The sequence below is a fragment of the Selaginella moellendorffii genome, unplaced genomic scaffold (assembly GCF_000143415.4).
Source record: "Selaginella moellendorffii unplaced genomic scaffold, v1.0 SELMOscaffold_21, whole genome shotgun sequence".
In the NCBI taxonomy this organism is placed as follows: Eukaryota; Viridiplantae; Streptophyta; class Lycopodiopsida; order Selaginellales; family Selaginellaceae; genus Selaginella; species Selaginella moellendorffii.
In genome coordinates, this window is record NW_003314282.1 from 1,967,855 (window position 1) to 1,986,358 (window position 18,504).

At 46.2% G+C, this 18,504-nt stretch overlaps 4 protein-coding genes across 4 annotated transcripts; 1 reads left to right on the top strand and 3 right to left on the bottom strand.

The window, feature by feature from the left end:
* The first annotated feature begins 1,026 nt into the window (after positions 1–1,026).
* On the top strand, positions 1,027–4,037 carry LOC9641893 (peptidyl-prolyl cis-trans isomerase CYP38, chloroplastic). The gene is made up of 7 exons (XM_024678069.1): positions 1,027–2,463; positions 2,525–2,821; positions 2,879–3,069; positions 3,154–3,389; positions 3,445–3,587; positions 3,642–3,713; positions 3,764–4,037. The coding sequence occupies exons 1-7, from the start codon at positions 2,275–2,277 to the stop codon at positions 3,986–3,988; spliced, it is 1,353 nt and encodes a 450-aa protein (XP_024533837.1). The 5' UTR covers positions 1,027–2,274; the 3' UTR covers positions 3,989–4,037.
* LOC9638270 (4-hydroxy-3-methylbut-2-en-1-yl diphosphate synthase (ferredoxin), chloroplastic) lies at positions 3,715–7,542 on the bottom strand. Its single transcript, XM_002973427.2, has 18 exons — positions 7,178–7,542; positions 6,886–7,043; positions 6,728–6,834; positions 6,558–6,658; positions 6,425–6,501; positions 6,241–6,360; positions 5,830–6,180; positions 5,705–5,779; positions 5,571–5,648; positions 5,450–5,509; positions 5,328–5,390; positions 5,129–5,273; positions 4,936–5,071; positions 4,804–4,881; positions 4,583–4,742; positions 4,432–4,530; positions 4,275–4,379; positions 3,715–4,216 (listed from the first exon to the last, which is right to left on the bottom strand). The coding sequence occupies exons 1-18, from the start codon at positions 7,392–7,394 to the stop codon at positions 4,112–4,114; spliced, it is 2,235 nt and encodes a 744-aa protein (XP_002973473.2). The 5' UTR covers positions 7,395–7,542; the 3' UTR covers positions 3,715–4,111.
* A 538-nt stretch (positions 7,543–8,080) lies between these two features.
* Positions 8,081–11,509, bottom strand: LOC9641894 (ethylene-overproduction protein 1). Its single transcript, XM_024678159.1, has 5 exons — positions 11,087–11,509; positions 9,314–10,999; positions 8,962–9,253; positions 8,588–8,897; positions 8,081–8,526 (listed from the first exon to the last, which is right to left on the bottom strand). The coding sequence occupies exons 1-5, from the start codon at positions 11,224–11,226 to the stop codon at positions 8,306–8,308; spliced, it is 2,649 nt and encodes an 882-aa protein (XP_024533927.1). The 5' UTR covers positions 11,227–11,509; the 3' UTR covers positions 8,081–8,305.
* Positions 11,510–11,660: 151 nt separating this feature from the next.
* On the bottom strand, positions 11,661–14,232 carry LOC9641895 (CBS domain-containing protein CBSCBSPB3). The gene is made up of 14 exons (XM_002973429.2): positions 14,046–14,232; positions 13,827–13,992; positions 13,637–13,769; positions 13,410–13,580; positions 13,263–13,341; positions 13,096–13,209; positions 12,976–13,042; positions 12,815–12,920; positions 12,697–12,755; positions 12,529–12,641; positions 12,339–12,475; positions 12,194–12,279; positions 12,048–12,137; positions 11,661–11,991 (listed from the first exon to the last, which is right to left on the bottom strand). Exons 1-14 carry the CDS (start codon positions 14,150–14,152, stop codon positions 11,782–11,784), a joined length of 1,638 nt encoding a protein of 545 aa, XP_002973475.1. The 5' UTR covers positions 14,153–14,232; the 3' UTR covers positions 11,661–11,781.
* Between the last annotated feature and the right edge of the window lie 4,272 nt (positions 14,233–18,504).

An 18,504-nucleotide genomic window follows, 5' to 3' on the forward strand; every position in this document is an offset into this window, starting at 1 on the left:
CAACGCAGAGGTGTGGAGGCTCGAGGTTTGAAATCTTCGTCACTGTTCAAGCGATGGGGGCCGATGTGGAAAATCTCAAACCTCGATCTTCCGCGCCCCATTGTACAAAGACTTCGGTTAGCTACGGTAAGAGATTTTGAGTCCTCGAGATCGTGTCATTGGCTTTTTTTTTTTCCAGATTCTTTGCGAGAAAAAAAAAAGAGAAGAAAGTCGTATGTAAAGCGGGACACACATGTACCCGAGAAGGAACGGATGAGTACGTCCTCGCCTTCTGAATTGGAGGTGAGCTGTTCACCGCTTATAGAAAAATCATAATCGAAGTCAAGATATATAATCTGGGCTACAGGGAAGATTTTTGTTCTTGTCATCGTCCGTCGAGACACGCTCGTGGAAAAAAATTAACAGAACAGGGCCGACGTGGCGGCTACGTCATGGTACGGAGAAACGCATCTTAGCCGTTGGCATCCTACGGCGTCGATCACGCCGTACCACAGATTTGAATGGAGAGGGGGATATTCGCCTCTATCATCCCTGTCCCATGGATGCGAATGGGAATTTGGAATGTCTTACAAATGGGAAGCTCGATTGTGTGATTTTGGAGGAAGAATCCATCGCATTTTATCAGCGCTCATCGATTCGAGGCCGAGAGAGAGAGAGAGTGGGAGCGCCCTTTTTTGGCATGGAGCTAATAAATCGCAGCGTAGCGATAATTTTGTTAATTCCTGCTGTTTCGAGCCAGCGGACTGACACAACACACGCTCTCCTTTTACTGCTGCTGCTCTGCCCCTTCCAACAAGAAACAAAAATTCGCAGGCAGCAGCAACAAAAGTGAGAGATGAAAAAGGAGAAAAAAAGCAAAGCAAAGCATTCGAAAGAGCATGAGAAGCCCGAGAGAGCTCTCACTCTTTTCCCTTTTCCATTCCCTGTCTCGCTCGCTCGCCCAAGCGCAATTCGACTACGAAGATCGGGGAAGAATCACCGAATTTGGTGCGGGAATTTGAGTAAGCATTTAGCTGTAGGCTAGGCAGCCGCTCCAATCCCGATAGAAAACAGGGGAGCTCGATTCTCGAAACTCGAGCTCCAATTCCGATGGATTCGAGGGTCGCAGAGATGAGGGTAGGAATGCCGCTAGGCCCAACTGGTTGATTTGAGAGGATTTGGATGGAATCCCAGCGTTTGGGCCAAAACAAGAAGCTGGCAAGAACAGCACCTCAAATTGATCGAGGCTAGCTAGATTCAGAAAAATGCGGCATGGTGGTTGATGCGTGCCAGTGGAATCATTAATTCCCATCCAGAAGGTTAGATAGATTTAGATCCAGCAGTGGATCGGGTGGAAAGAAAATGGGATCCTCTTTGGGTGCTCTTGGGATCGGGCTGAGTGTAGTTTTCGTGGGATTCGTGCTCGTTTTGGTCGGCGAGCTCTACTATCTGGTTTGCTGGAAGAAGAGGAAGAATGTAGCTCACAGGATCATGGATAGGAGCAGCAATCAGCAGCAGGAAACATCGCTTCTCGAGGCACACAGCCAAGAACAGCGGGATCATCCACAAGAGCTGAATGAGCTCGATCGCCCTGACGAGGAACTGGAGCTGCGAGAGGTGAGCGTGATCGCCAATCGCCACCAATCCTTCCCGGGCGAGCTCGCGTCCACCAAGCTCTTCCCCGCCGTCGGCGACTACCTCATGGGTCCTCCTCGCTTCCTCTTCACAATCCGCGAGGAGACCAAGGAGGAGATCGAATCCGAGACGGTGACGATGCGATCCAGCCGCAATGCATCCTTGGATTTCGCCCTCATCCAGGGATTGGAGCAGCAGCAGCCACCGGGGACGCCATCGCCCATCGCCACACCCTTCGTGACACCGCCCTCGTCGCCATCGCTCTTCTCCACGCCGCCCGCCACGCCATCGCCGACGCCATCGCCGGGCATCAAAGCCCTAGCGCGAGAACCGCCAATGCACTGCACGATCTTCATCCCCTCGCCCCAGGGCAACAAGCTGAGCCGCCGGCTGCACGCCACGTCACCTGCCACGTCGGCGTCGCGGACGACCATGATGATGCTGCTGCTCAACACTTCGCCACCCGGTACGCCGCCGGCGACACCGCCCGGCTCCGCGGTGTACCGCACGCCACCCACACACCTGTACTCCCCGCGATTCTTCTAGCGTCCACCTTTGCCCTAATTAGGGTAGTGTACAGCTGGCTTTATCCCGATAACGTGATCCACGTGTTCTAGGAATTCTATCCCTTCCAGTGGCTGCTCTATTGATCGCGCAGCTATGGCGATGTGCGTGTGGCGGCCTCTTAGGTTAGAATATTGCGCCTCCTCCTCCTCCTCCTCCTCCTCGTTCAAGCTCCAGCGCCTGGATCCGGCTGGCTGTGCCGATGGATCGCAGCAGCTCAGGGCAGTGCCGCGGAAGAAATGTAGGTTATCGATGCAATGCCGAGCGCAATGCGGTCCTGGCGAGGTGAGTAACGATCCATCGTTGTCAATCGCATTCTCATTTCGTTCTTTCTCTCGAATGACAGGGAGATGGCGATGGATTGTTGATGAAAGCTTTCCAAAAGTATGCCGTGTGTGTGGCACTGGCTGCTACGTTTGCGCTGCCCTTGAGGCCTCAGGAGGTCCATGCCTTTGTGAGAGGTCCTGCCGTGTCGGATGTGGCCGCTCTCATATCGGGTCCTCCGATCAAGGATCCTTCGGCGCTTTTGAGGTATGGACTGCCGATCGATAACAAGCCGATCAGGGAGGTCCAAAGATCTCTCGAGGACATAACCGAGAACTTGAAAGTTCCTGGGCCGAGAGCTCTTGACAGCGTTGGAAAGGTTTGTTTTTTGTTTCTCATTCTGTTTGCGTTCTAATGAGAATTCTGTGTGGCATAGAATGTCAGGCAAGCTGCTCGCGTCTTGAGCCAGAGCAAAGAGAAAATTCTTGCGGATGTTGCCGAAGCGAAGAAGAGCCATGCTGAGGGGCTACTAAGTTCTCTTGTCACGGGGCTCCAGGACTTTCAGACCGTGACAGACAAGGAGAGTGTGGCACCAAAGCAAACGGAACTTCTCAACATTGTCGGAAAGTAAGTGTCTGGCTGCGTGATATTGTTAGTGTCTCATGAGGAATACTTCTGGTATTGAATGCAGCTGGCGTTGGATTTCTGCAGTGTAGAGGAGGACATGGTGGCACAGTTTCCGTTTGAGGTCCCGGAGGAGTATGCCAGCAGACCACTCCTGAAGGGAAGAGCTACAGTGGAGATGAAAGTTAACGTGAAGGACAATCCCAACGTACAAAGTGTGGTGTTCCGGATAGTTGCCGATGGATACAACGCGCCGGTAACAGCGGGAAACTTCCTTGACTTGGTCGAGAGGCATTTCTACGATGGAATGGAAATCCAGCGAGGTATGACGTGATTGATCTTTTAAAAAGCATTGACTTCACTCCTTGTTTATTGTAGCGGATGGATTTGTTGTCCAGACGGGAGATCCTGCCGGACCAGCTGAAGGTTTTGTCGACCCAGGCACGGGAAAAGTAAGAACCATTCCTTTGGAAATTATGGTCGACGGAGACAAGGCTCCAATCTACGGAGCCACACTGGAGGTACACTTGCTGTTATTTTCAATGCCTTTAGCACCACTGTTTGTGTGTTTCTAGGAACTTGGGCGATACAAAGCCAAAACAAAGCTGCCATTCAACGCGTTTGGCACGCTAGCCATGGCTCGCGACGTAAGAAAAACGGCCTCTTTATGTCTATTGAAGATTTTCTTTGTTTGCAGGAGTTTGAGAACGACTCGGCTTCCAGCCAGATATTTTGGCTATTGAAAGAAAGCGAGCTCACTCCGAGCAATGCCAACATACTAGACGGCCGCTACTCGGTCTTCGGCTACGTTGTCCAAAACCAAGAATATCTTGCAGACCTCAAAGTCGGTGATACAATCGAATCTATGAGAGTGACTTCCGGCATAGAGAACCTGGTGAATCCAAGCTACAAAGCCTTGTAAACATGTAAGCTTTTCTTCATCGATCTCAAGCCAGCAGCTTCTTCTTGTCTGTGTTTTTCGCTTCCAGACCTCTCTCAAACTTGGGGGACTTCAAAAAATAATCTTTTGCGAGCTTGAGCGAAGCTAATTGTTGTCTACCTCTGGGTCAACCCAGCGGCCGTGATCCTTGATGAGTTGAATAAGAGCATCGGTTGCTTGATCCTTGGCAATACCACGCTTGACAACTTGCTGTAAAGAACGATGATTTAAACCAATGCTCCCACTATCCCTGGAGAAAATCACGTACCTTTCCTACGTATAAGTCAATCTTTCCAGGAGCACCTCCTACATAGCCGAAATCAGCGTCGGCCATCTCTCCAGGACCATTTACGATGCATCCCATGATCGCAATCTACAGCAAGAAAAGATTGTTATATCATCGACAAGGAGTGTGTGTGACTTACTGAAACTCCGGGTAAATGCGAAGTTTTCTCACGGATCTCTGCGCTCACGTCTTGAAGATCAAACAGAGTTCTTCCACAAGATGGACAGGACACATATTCCTGGAGGAGATGAAAGATATGAGAAAAACCAGGACTTCAAGCTCATACTTACAGTTTTTGTGTTCCTCATTCGGCAGCCTTGAAGAAGTCCAAACGAAGTAGAACGAACAAAGTCAAAGTCTTGGTCGGCTGCATCCAGGAGTATTCCATCGCCCAGACCATCCACTAGCAAAGCTCCTGCTTCGCTTCCAGCCTTGATCACGAAATCATCCCTGAGAAAAAAGAATGCCATTAGGAATAAGGAAACAATAAAGAAAGAAACTTGTGTCGTACCTGCGAAGGCCTTGCTTGAATTCCAAGTTGTGGATAACTGGAAAGCTTAGAGAATTCGACTGGAGATACTCAAGCAACCTGCAAAAGGGCTTTCACGTTAAGAAGAAGTTTAGTGCCGACTTGAAAATAAACCTTCGTGCGTTGTGGACATGGCTGACTGTCTCTTCATGTGGCGAGTTAAGTAGCAGCATTACCGCATCCACCGTTTTGAGCAGCTCCAGCAATTCCGATGGCTCATTTCCATGCACAATCACAGCAATACGGCTTCCTGAGCGAAAAAAAGAAACTTCATCAAAGAAAGAAAACAAACCAAAGGAAAACAAACCTTGAGGAAGCTGGTTGTGAGCACCGGACGCAAGTTCTTCGAGTGTGACGAGAGCTATGGCGTGAGGAAGTGGTCTTTCAAGCTGCTGTGACAATGGAGTCAGTATTCCCATGCTTATGTCCACCAGTCTTTTGAGTGTAAGCCTCTGCAAAGATCAAGTTAGCGGTCACTGGCTGCAAGCTCAAAAACTTTTACGAACCGATGCCTTGTCGTCTAAAGCTGGAAGCTCCTTGAGCAGGATCGAATCAACAGTAGCAACGTCCTGTTTTGATCAATAACTTTCAGCGAGAAACTCCACATGAATAGCAAGTAATCCAGTACCTTGTAAGGCATTCCTATGATAAGTTTCGTTGCGAGAGACCTGTAAAACTGCTCCGCATTCTGCCAAGACGATTGATATTGTGTCAGATAGAGCATAGAAAGTAAAGATTTTATATCAAACCTTGAGTTGATCCAGAGACACGGACATGAGAACAGATCCATCGCGATGCAACACGCCACGGTAGTCGACACTTTCTCCCTAAAGAGAGCCATCAAAACGTAGAACAATAAATACATAAGCTTGAATAGACCAACCTCCTTTTGAAGCGGTAGCTGTCCACTTCTTCTCTGGAAATCAAAGTAGCGACGATGTTTCTCCTCGAATTGCTCCTGGAAAATGGAGTTGAGAAGCAAAGTAGCAACAAGGAAAAGCTTCGTACTGGTGCTCCGAGTTGCAAAGACGATGCACGCATTCCCAGATTTGCAAGCCTTGTGCAGGGATCGATTTCTTCTTCCGGTGGCTCCGTGAGCGAGACACGAATAGTGTCACCAAGCCCGTCTTGTAGAAGAGCTCCAATTCCAATCGCGGATTTCATGCGGCCGTCTTCACCCTCGCCAGCTTCAGTGACTCCCAAGTGCAGTGGATAGTTCCATCCGTTTACGTACATTTCAGCCACCAGCAAACGATACGCTTGAACCATCACCACCGGATTGCTTGCTTTCATCGAGAAGAGGAAGTTGTGAAAGTCGAGCTTTCGACAAATCCGTGCAAACTCAAACGCTGATTCCACCTACAATGCAAACGAAGAGAAGATCAGTTATGAGAAAAGAAAAAGAAACTGAAGAATTACCATTCCTCTTGGTGAGTCGCCGTAGTAGCTCATGGTGCGGTCGGACAAGCTGCCGTGGTTCGTGCCAATTCTTATCGCTCGGCCATACTTCTTGCATTTCTCGACGAGAGGAGTAAAAACCTGCGGTCGGTTTTTACATAGCGATGTAAATTTCAATCGACAAGAACATATATGATTCACATACTGCTTCGATGTGTTCTAGCTCTTTCTGGTAATCGTCTTCCGTGTACTCAAGCGTCTCAAACTGTGCTCTTCGATCGGCTGGAAGATCGTCAAATGGTCATAAAGCCTTGTGTACACTCAAACAAGAAACTCACCAAAGTTTCCGGGGTTGATGCGGATTTTATCGAAGCATTCGGCAACTCTGAGCGCAACCGATGGAGCAAAATGGATATCTGCAACCAAGGGAATAGAATATCTGCAAAGAAAAACAAAGATCATCACCAAAAACCGAACGAGCTAGAGAATCGGAAGTAAGTTTTCATACCCTTTCTTGACAAGAGTGTTTTTAATCTCGTAGCAACAGTCTGCTTCCTTTTTCCCTTGCACAGTGATTCTCACAATATCTGCGCCTCTATCAGCTATCTTCATAACCTGGATGAAAGAAAGATGTGAAAAGCTCGAAACTTTCTTTTTGTTCTTTACCTGATCAACAGTTCCTAGAACATCTTTGGTATCAGTAGTGGTCATCGTTTGGACGCGAATTGGATGCTCGCTACCAACAGCGACGTTTCCAACCATCACAGTGCTAGTTTGTCGACGGATCGTTTTATGGACGGACTCACAGTACTTTTGCCTCGGCACTGAACGAAATAATCCATCCAAAACAGTCAGGAAAGAAAAGAAAGAAAAGAAGAAGAAGAAGAAGAAGAAGAAGAAGGAGAATGCTAGCTAGCTTGTTCTTTGTTCTAACTTTCAGCTAGAATCTTAATCTCACCTAGAAGAGGACTGTTCTGCGATGCCGGCTCCATCTCCACGACATCCTGAGCCATGCTCCGGGTGGTAATCCGACCTCGCCTTCTCAATCGGGCAGCGCTACCTCCCACTTTTGTGGGCGATGGCTTGAGGCAGCTGGGAGCCGATTCCATGCTCTTGAGGCCGCTCAGAGACGCTGGGATCGTGGTGGCCTGCCCCATTGCAGCTGTGGACGCCATATCCCCGCCAATTCGCCCCAATGCGAGCTCGGATTCGATGAGCGCTAACGACCCAAATGCTCACGGGATGGATTGATCGATGGAAGTGATGAATATCAATACCCCTTTCGCTCGCTCTCACCTCCCAGCATTTGTGTCAACAGTTTGGGTTTAATTTGACTAACAAAAGGAGACCGTCGGATACCCGCCCCGCTCCAAACGGTCAAGATGCGCCAAATCGGTTTATCTACATCTCCGCCGTTGGCAGTCTCGGGACAGCGGCTCAGATGGCACGGGAATCAAAGGCTTGCATGGTCGTCGAGTTCTCGTATTTGTCGTCTTCGAATGGTTGTTACCGAGAAGAAAATTTCGTTGGCACAAAAGAATTGATCAAACTAAAGAGAACACATCAACGAAATTCTTCGAGCACCGAGGAAGCATCGAAGACACCACTATATGCTGGTGGTGAAAGAATAGGAGACAAGGATTGCTCGAATCACCAGTGAGACAATCTTTCGCTTGCTCCAATCCCCCGGAACCCAAGAGTGTAAGATCAAGAAAGCCTTACACAAGTTAATAGCTAACCAAAATAATCTTTCGAGACACATCCAGTGATTCACCTGTATAAAAGAAACTCCCAGTTTGTGATCTTCACTCTGGCATCTAGAATGAAAGAAACAAGACTCATCAGCTTTTTAAGTTTGAAGGAAAAGGGAACGTAAAGAATAAATTGAATCTGCTTATTGTGAATGATACATTTACCGGTTTGCAAACTTCGCTGGAGGGACAAGGCGCCGTTTGGTGTCTCTCCAGCTATAAGCTAAAAAGTAGCAAGGTGTTGAGCAGACGAGATAGACGATCATCAAAGTGCCGATCATTGTACATTTCCTAAGCTTGTAGACGTTGTAGCAGTAGTGGTACACGGAGTGCTTTCACGCCCGGACTTGCATGACTTTGTTCTGGAGCTCGAGCGTGTCGGTGTGGTGTGGATCCACAGACAAGGCGGCCCGGCAGTCGCGGAGTGCTGCCGCAACATCACCCACGCATTCGTAAAAAGCTCCACGCAAGTGTAGTAACTGAAGGTCGGCCTTGAAGGCAATGGCTTTTGAAAGTTCTGCTATAGCTTCCTGTTCTCTGTGGTTATCCATCAACACTGCACAGGTGGAACTGAAATACTGAGAAACCAAAGCCTGTGCGAAAAAGATGAGGCTAACCTGCGGCTCGATATCTGTATGGATAGGTACGAAGCGGATCAATTTTCGTCACCATATTCAAGTCTGAAATGCCAATGTCCCGTTCGCAGTACTCGGAGCGTTTCTCATAAGCCGAGGCCTTGTTGCATGCTTTTTCTATCAGCTTCGTCATCTCATCGTAGGCGGACTTCCTGTCACCTTGGAGGAAGTGCACTCGTGCGAGGCCCTGATGTGCTCGTGTGTGACGGATCTTGAGGGCACTTACGTAGCAATCAGCAGCCAAGTCGAACTTGCCACAATCGACGTAGACACTTCCCAAGTTGTTTAACGCCTGAAAAAGTTTGAAGAGTGAGCAAGCTTTCACGAGCTAAACATGGAAGGAGATAAGATATTACCTGACCCTTCCGGAGTCCATCTGATGGACATCTCAATGCTTCTTCTAAAAGGTTTATAACCTTGGTTGACGATTCTGGATCCAGGCTAGTATCTGCCAACGCATAAGCTTTCAGGAAAAAGGCCTCAAACGACCGGTGAATGCTGATGGATTCTTCTGCTTTTTGCAAGGCTTCCTGCCGATGGCCGGTATCATATAAAATCCAGCCCTCGTACACTAGTCTTTCAGGAACGCTCGTCGTATGCTCCCGCGCAAGTCTCAAGCTCCGCATTGCAGCTTTCGGACAGCTTAATCTGTGCAACAGGCAGAGGGTGTGAGTCCCATAGAGCACAAGAAACATCGATAAAAATTACCTGAGCAGGAGAAGTGATTGCCTGAAGTAAAGAAGGCCTTTTCCAGGATCCGTTTCCAGCATTTGATGAACAACCGCAAGCGAGCCAATATCATCGACAGAAGACCACCTGTCATATAGCTGCATCCAGCAGTCTGCCTTTGTCCATTGGTCGACATGCTCGCTCAAGAGCACCAAAAGTTGCGCTGCGCTAACACGACCAGTGTACATCATATAAGCTGGATCGAGAGTCAAAAGAGCTCGAATATCTCGCACTGCTCCGTCGTAGTCTTGCAGTGCAAGGCAGAAATAAATTCGTAGCTCTAAGCAATCAGGAGTCACCTTGAAGCATAAAACCCGATTGATCTCTGCTATAGCTTCCACCACTTTGTGATCGTCCATCAAGGCAGCAGCTCGGTACTTGTAAGGATATGTCAGTGTCGGATCGAGGTCGGTTGCCTTGTCGAGATCGGCCATCTTCATTTTCCCGCTGCCGTATAGAGATCTTTCCTGGTACATCCAGCCACAAGCCTTGTAGCAAGTTATCAAGCAGGTAGTCTCTTTGAAAGCAGCCTGTTTGTCCCCACACTTCAACTTTACTCTGGCGATCCCAGCGCAAGAGTAGGCATGGCCTTCTTCAGCAGCCGCTTGGAAGAACTCGAGTGCTTCCTTGTATTGTTTCCTGGCCAGCATCACGCAGCCTTGCTGGTGATACACTAGAGCTCTCTGCCGAAATGACGACGCACAATCCCTGAGCTGACAGAGAAGGCTGGCGGAGAGTTGAGAGCTGATATCGTCTTCCATAGCCACCTGGCTCAGTAGAGCGTACAACGCAAAAGACGAGTGCCCCACTGCGATAAATCTCTTCCTAGACTCCGCGTTGCAGAAATGTTTCGAGACGTTCGGATTCCGCAAAGATAAAGGCAGCTCCCTTAGAAAAACTTGCAAGCATGTAGCAACAAGTACCTGTGCAGTTTCCTCCAATCCATAGTCGACGAACGCTATAGCATCGTCCAGGTTGTGTATAAGAGCTGCTAAGCTTTGGTCGCAAGCAACTTTCATCCTCTCGCAAAAAAACCTGTTTGAAAACGACAGAACTTCCAAAATAATCTTAGGCGGCAGTCGACCCAGCGTCCCTGTCTTGCTGAAAGTATCCACCACTTTCATCCCCGCAACCGAAATGCCATTCTCGGAAAACTGAATGGCACGAGTCTGAGATTCCGTGAAGCAGCCATTTAGCATTGCGTAAAACGGGGCTGATAACGCTGCAATCTTTTGCCTGTTGCAGTGGACCCGCTCTGATCCGAAGAGAAAAACGATATCGTCGTCATCTGAGCCAGACGTTGAGCAAGCTTGCAGCAGATCATCCGCACCCTCCAGTTGTGGAAGATCTAGCTTGCCAACGCCGCAGCAGTCGGCTGACTTGCTATCCAGCTCTTCCTCTCGCCTTTCATACTTTAACCATGACGCGTACACAAGCTTCTCGTGAGTTGACGTCGCGTGCTGCCAGGCTGATCGGAGGCTTCGCCGGAGCAGTTTGAGCTCACCCAAGCCTCTGAAAACAAACGACTGCTCCAAGTAGAGTCTGGACTTGTCATGGTCGGGCGAAACTTCTAGCTCTTGGTGGACTTGGCCGAGAGTGTCGACGTAGTCTACGGGCTTGTAATACGGTTGAATGGGAGGATCCGCTAACTGAGAAACGGACAGTCTGGAAAACGAAAAAAGAATCAGATAGGCAGAACAAGCAAGGGAAAATTCTATCTTTTTTTTTTTCCTTAGTGCGTTGCTTGCTTACCCGCTATATGAACAGGACTCTCCATCCGCCTTAGAGCCGGCCTTGAGAGGCAATCTGGGGTCGAATGTGGCCTTATCCACGCAAACATCCGCATGGACCTGGCTGCTCCGGCAGGAATCCATAATACCCAGGGATCTCATCACTCAGCGAAACACTACATTTCTCTTCGCTATGGTTTCTTCCAAGCGCGGGCGATTAGCGAGAATATCAATCGCCTGCGCACTCACACCAAAATCCAGCGCATTCCCCTGCGAATTACCTCACAATCGCGCGCGCGCTCGATTTCATTGCTCTAATTGCTGGCGGTGCCAGAACCCGGTGATCTGTGACGCGCTGCCGGCGCTCCGCGATCTAGTCGATCGATCAGCGCCACAGAAAACCCTAGAAACCAAACGGACAGCAACAGCGTAACCTAGTCTACAAATTTACTGCAACGGGTCAAACAATGATGGACACACCCAGATATCACCACTTGTCTGACACGATTCGAACCATGGACAGGAGGAGGACTATCCCAAACGATTCTATTTTTCGTGAGATCACGATCATCTAATATCCTATCTTCTCACGCGGAGAAACAAACTTATTCTTTCGCTCCATTTAGTTTTGTTTGAGTTTTAAGCAGAGTTCTATGCTGCCATTGGAAAATCTTTCATTTTCCTTGTTTTTTTTTTTCCTTTTGTTCTTCTTTAAGTTTATGATGATCTTCTCAAGTAGACGATAAGGCCGACACCAACAACAGCGGCCGAGCAAGCTAATATTGCCGCTGTTGCTGTGTGATTTCCACTCCATACAGTTTCTAGCTTCATTTGTTGCGATGGACTTCCCTCGAGAATCCGTTCCAAGTTCCTTGGAGTAGTAGCGTTCGCCCGTTCGTCTGGGTAGTCTACGTGAAGCTTGAGACCCTGGAGTCGAGGACGATTTAACACGAAGGTTTTCCAGCTTCGAATCTTCTTCTTACCTTCAAGCCAGTTGCCTTCGCAAAATTGACAGCCGCAACAAGGTCGCCGTCGCTAGACAGAAGCACCCGATCCCGTTCATCGTCCTCGTACTGGAAAAAGGCACTAAACGGTTTATGCTTGCTGTTTTAGCTAGAAAGAAAAGTACCAGGATTTGAGGAGGCTTGTTCCGATCTATATCATCTCCAAGACGTTGGACTACCGCAGATACAAGCTCCGTAAGGCTCTCCGTACCTAAAGTTTACAGCCAATAGTCAAACAGCTTAATAAATCCGGACGCTCGCAAAACGTACCGCAGTTGAATCTATGGACCCGCCCGTTCCTGTCCTTAAGTTTAAAGCCAAAGACGTTACCGGGTCCACCGGATGGATATCCCAGCCTTCCAACTTCGGTGTGGAATGCTTCCGACGTAAGCGTTGCAGATAGATTACTGACCCCAAGCTTCTCGTTAGACAACAAACGGAAGCCAAATGGAAATGAGACCTTTGCGTGTCGTCGTCGTCTTCTGGTGCGTCCAGCGCGAATGCCGAATCCCAAAACTTTTGCATCATTGTGCTTCCGGTTTCACTTGGTGTGCCACCTCCAACGTTTCCAACCTTGAGAAAATGGTTAGATTGAAATCCATCAAACTAGAGTTCCTAGACGACATACCGTAGCCACAGCACCGTGAGTAAGTTGAAGCACATCGAGGCATGCAACAATGCAGTTTTCTTATCTCAAAACAAACAAAAATCAGAATGTATGTGAAAACCGGAGATTCGTAACGTACCCTGATCTACCACTGGAAGGTGAAGAAACTTCCCGTCGTGCATGGTATGGAGTGCATCTACAATGGTTGTTTCCAGTGTAACGCATTCAGGATTTGGAGTCATGACCTGAAATCCAGTAAAACTGAAGTACAGGCTTTCGTTGAAGATTATAAGAGATTACCTTATCGACTGTGGTCGAATCGGGAGCAAGATTTGACGCAACAACACGCATGAGAACATCCTTCGAGCTAAGAAAAGTAGAGGAGGTTAGAGATCCGTAAGGAAAAGACATTTTACTTACGTCAAGATCCCCTGCGGCTTATTGTTGATCGTGATGATTACAGAGTTCACGCGAAACTCGCGCATCTTTCTAGTTGCTGTCAACACGGTGTCGGAAGGAGACACAGTAGCTACTCTGGACATTCATAGCAAATAAATAAGACGAAAACAAATCGCAGATATACTGACTTCGTGTTCTCGTTAATCAGCGTTGACAACGTTGGCCGAAACATTCTTTCGCGCAGTGTATCTATGAAAGTTGAAGAGCCTGCCGAGAATCCACCGCGTCAATAGGATAAAACACAAGAAAAAAGAAAAGAAAAACCTCAGACTTACTATTGAGCGTGTTTCCCCACTGTCGTTCAACGTCCTGGACAGCCGCAGCTATCGCATTTCCTTTCTCTGCTGCTTTCTCCATTCTCGCAATCGCATCATACAAGCATTTTGTTATATCCAGCAGTGCAATGACTTCGCCATTCTCCACGACTGGAAGGTGTCTAAATTTCCCTGCAGAGAAATGGAGGTTTGGGAATCTCACGAAGGCTTTCAAAGTTGTAGAATACCTTGGACCATCTTTTGCAAAGCGTCCACAGCAAGCGCGTCGCTCATGACAAAGACGGGATTTTTAGTCATGACTTTCGAAACCAGTGTTTCATCGGGCCTAAGGTTCTCAGCTATCACTCTAGTGGCTACATCCTGCCGATGTCAAAAGAGAAAAACTATAAAAAGAGAAAAAGAAGAGACACCACTTACTTTGTCCGTGATAATCCCGCAAAGCATTGCAGTGGAATCCGTGAGCAACGCAGCATCCACTCGCCTGGTGACCATCCGCCGGCAAGCATCGGCTACAGTGGTTCCATCGGGAATAGTCAGGGCTTTGGAAAGCCTCAGCTTCTTGACGGTTCTCTCGCCTCCGGAGCTGGTGGATTCCTATAACTGAAGAGAGTTTGAGAGAAAAGGACGAGAACTTACGATTTCGTCTTCCGAAGGCTCCCATTCTCCGAGATTGGCTTCTTCTTCGCAGCCGGTGGGCGCTTGGAGGATTTACTGCCAGCTCCTGCCGATCCATGGCTGCTCATCCTGGGATTTCGACCGGCTCGATCTAGGCGCCGCGACGCAAGTCAACAAGGCGCATGACCTAAAACCCAAAACCAGCGGAGTATTGAGAAATACTGAGAGGTGGATAAACGTAGCTCTGGCCACAAGATTCCGGAATCACGCGCGATGATTCGTGGCCACGTCGCGACATGCAACCACTCATTCTCAAACCATACGACTTGACCGTTGACTACTATGTCAAATGGTGAGATTCTAATAAACCTTTTCAAATAATAATGTTATCAAATATTTCTTCATATTCAATTATAATGCAAATTCAAATTTAAAAACATTCAAAATTAAATCTATAAATGCTCTTGTGTTTAAGACTTTAGTATTTTAAAATATTATTTTTAATGTGGCAAAAATGAAAGCTCTAAGAGATGGTGTGGCAAAGTAGTCAAATAATAGAGCCATAGACAGCTTTAGTACAAATTATGAATAAATGGAACTTAAAGTTTACGGTGGGATAAAATAAAAGAGAGGATAATGGTGTCTTCAAGTAAAGGAGGAAATTAACTCAAGAAATGAATATCAAAGTTCTAAAGTATGATGGTTATATTGATAGAGGCTGAGACTACTCTAGAATGAGTAGTAAAATTGAGATAGAGAAGTGTCTCTAATAAGTTTAATGAGAACTAAATGAACAAAGAGAACCACCATATGTGATTTAATGAGACTTTATGTTAGAGAGATTATGCTCTTTAAAGAATGGGCAAAACATGGTGAGCCTTTAGTGTCAAACCATTAACGAATATTAACTTGGTGCTAAGGATGAAAATGGTAATTTATGATGAGGTTACTTTATAAAATAGTTTGTTATTCAATAAAGATATTAAACGTCATTTATGGGTGGTGGAATTATAAGACACAAATCCCTAAGCCTCAAAGTGGAGCCACACATGGAAGTAGTTGAAACAAATGTTTAACATATGTAACACATTTGAACTAAAAGTTTTAATTCAGAAAGTTGAGAGTGAAGGTTCCAAAAGTACAATATAGAAAGTGTGGGGGTTAGATATGTTGTCAAAGATTCCATTGCATTGGGGAAGGATTATTTGATGTGGCCAATTTTGCATGCCACATCATGGCCATGTAATCAAAGCAAATCCATTGAGAAGAACATCTTGGGAAATCTTTCATTAAGCAATCCTAGCAAGAATATATATTGAAATAGTTATTGAAGGATTACAAACTCAAACAGGAATGTAATCCAGTGTAATAATTTGGTTATTCCACAATAAGGAATGTTCTTGTTAGGAACTCCCTAGTTCAATGGATTGCTTTGAGCTATTGGATTAAGGATTTGGTAGAATATGCCTTCTCAATCCAATTGTTGTATATACCATGCATAAGATGGCCAAATATCTTATAAAAGTTGTACTGGCCCAAAAGAAAAAATATGAGAGATTGTACTAAATATTTTTCATTCCATATTCATTCTTAATTTTATATATGTGATGATGTAGTGAGATTTGGAAATATTGTCATTATAAATCCTTAATTTTAAGGAATAAACGGTCAAATAATTACCCTCTTTTTTGTAGTTAGCTTAAAAAGAGAGAGTTGGAGTGCATTTCAAAAAGTAAGTAATATGCAAATATTCAAAGGGATAATTACAAAGTATATGAACTTTCAGCATTCAGATTAGGATGGTTATTTGCCATCAGCTCACATGCAACTATATAGTGAGTGGCACTGTAAGTAATTACCATACATGAGAGAGAGATAAATAAGGGGGATAAACCTCAAAATCATATTTAGTATAATTGTATTGCAACTAAACTAAAGATGAGGTGAAAATTTTAATTTACCACTATATATAATAATTAAAGCTCAATCTTAAAATCACACACAATTAGATCTTATACATGCATATGTATAGTCATTGTTATAGAGAATTAAAATTGGCTTTGCTATATAACACAAACATGGATGGCAATGTGTGGTACACTAAGCAATAAAAGACAAATTCAAACTTATATCAACAAATAGAAAAGGGATATTTTGGTATAAAAATGAGTTTAGAAAGGGTTATTTATTATAATTTTCTTTTATTTAGTCTGAGTCCCAATAAATTTAAAATTCTCCAATCCTATGTTACATATTATTAAAAAAATCTCTCTTAATTTAATTAGAATTGATAATACTTAATTGGATTTTATTATTGTTTTAGTTTAAATATAGACCTGAAAAAAATATAATTTGTGAGTGCATGGAATATGGAAAGAGAATACAAAAATGTGCATATCAATTAGCCCAGAAACCCTAGCTTATATACAGGAGCGAGTGGTCCAGATTAAAACTAATCCGACGGCTACCAAAATCCCACTACGCTAATATTAGTATACAGCATCGTAGCCATACACTTGGCCCTCACATCATCCCCTCCTCTCGGAATAATGGAAGGCCGTCAGGGTTCTCTTGTAGATGGGCCGGGATATGGAGGAACGTCAAGAGGAGGCATCGGTGGATCTGTAAATGGTATTAACTGCTCCTGATCCCTTTGTATGAAGCGTTTTAACCACTGCACATGCACAATCTCCGGAGGATCGGCCTGCTGAACGTCATGCCGAACCTCATAAACTTGTGGTCCAACATGCCGCAACACCCGATACGGTCCTTTCCACTGCGCAAGGAGCCCCTTAGATAAACCACATACCGTAAGATGGGGAAAACAGACTAACACCAAATCATCCACTTTGTACTCTGCAGGTGGACGATGATGGGAATTGTAGTGCCGTTGTTGTCCCACTTGTACGCGGCCTAAGTGTTCAGCAGACTCTGCTCGGACAAGTGGAAGAATGCTTGTCAAATATTGATCCCATGACCTAACATCAGGAGCTCGTGGCAATCGCGAAGGTAAACCCAGCTCCATTGGTAATATTGGATCATGACCATATAAAAGTTTATATGGTGAAGCACCAACAGAACTCTGCACCCCTGTGACATAGGCATACCGAAGAGACGGCAAATAACCATCCCAATCTGAATGCTGAAAGTTCACATACTTCACAATCATCCCTTTGAATGTCCGAACGAGCCGTTCCACCAGACCGTCTGATTGTGGATGATAAGCACTCGTAAAAGTGTGGCGTATCCCCAACCGAGATGTCAAAACATGAAATACCTCAACCATAAATGCAGGACCATTATCCGAAAGAATCTGCTCTAGACAAGAATGCTAGAACACCACTCGATTGAGGAGGAAATATCCAACAGCAGTTGCAAAGGCACTAGCAAGAGCACCAACTTCCACCCAACGAGTCAAGTAGTCAGAAGCAATAATAACATACTCATTGCCAGCAGTCGATCGTGGAAAAGGTCCCATAAGATCAAACGCCACCAACTCAAATGGACGGGAAACTGCAATTGACTCCAACCGTCCTTCCGCAGCACAAGGGGGAGTATTACGAGTTTGGCACCAAATGCAGCTACGCACATACCAGATAATATCACGTCGCATCTCTAGCCAATAGAAAGACCTGTGCAGCTTCTCGGTGACACGACGGTGTCCCATATGCCCACCTAAAACAGGAGAATCATGGTAGGCATGGAGAAACCGCGGAATAAACACCGAAGGCACCACCAGCCGTAAATGATCATCAGGATCCGTCCCTACAAAATAAAGGTCATCTTCAAGGCAATATTGAGAATGTAAATGCCGGAAAGGCAAGTCATCAGCAAGTGATCCAGGATTCTCAAACCCATCTCGAAGCCTTCGAATCCACGGCTCAATCTTTTGAGCCTCGCGAACCTCATCAAGAGAAGGTAGATCTTGCTCTGTGCCCTGTGGACACTGAACGTCAAGGACAGCAACTGCCGACGGCACAAAATCCTCATCTGGAAAATCCACAGATGTTGGAACAACAGGTTCGTCAGAAACATGAGAAGTGAGTGGAGAAGGAAGAGGAACTCGAGAAAGGGCATCAGCATCAGCCATAGAACTCCCTGGGCGATGAACAACATCAAAATCATATATCTAAAGCTTCAAAGCCCATCGAGCCGTACGACCAACCAGGTTCTTCTGCTTCAATAATGAAGTAACAACAGCATGGTCACCTTCAAGTAACGTCCGAGAACCATGTAGATATGCATAAAGTTTCTCGAAACCCCAGACTGCTGCTAAACACTCCTTCTCTATCGTGGAGTAGTTCATCTCCGTTGGTTGTAATGTACAGCTTATGTATGCAATGGGATGGCACTGACCAGGCACACTCGAGCTCTCTTGCATCAATACACCTCCAAGACCAATGTCAGAAGCATCCACGCGCAAAATAAAAGGTCAAGTGTAGTCAGGATATGCCAAAATTGGAGGAGTCGTTAATAGCTC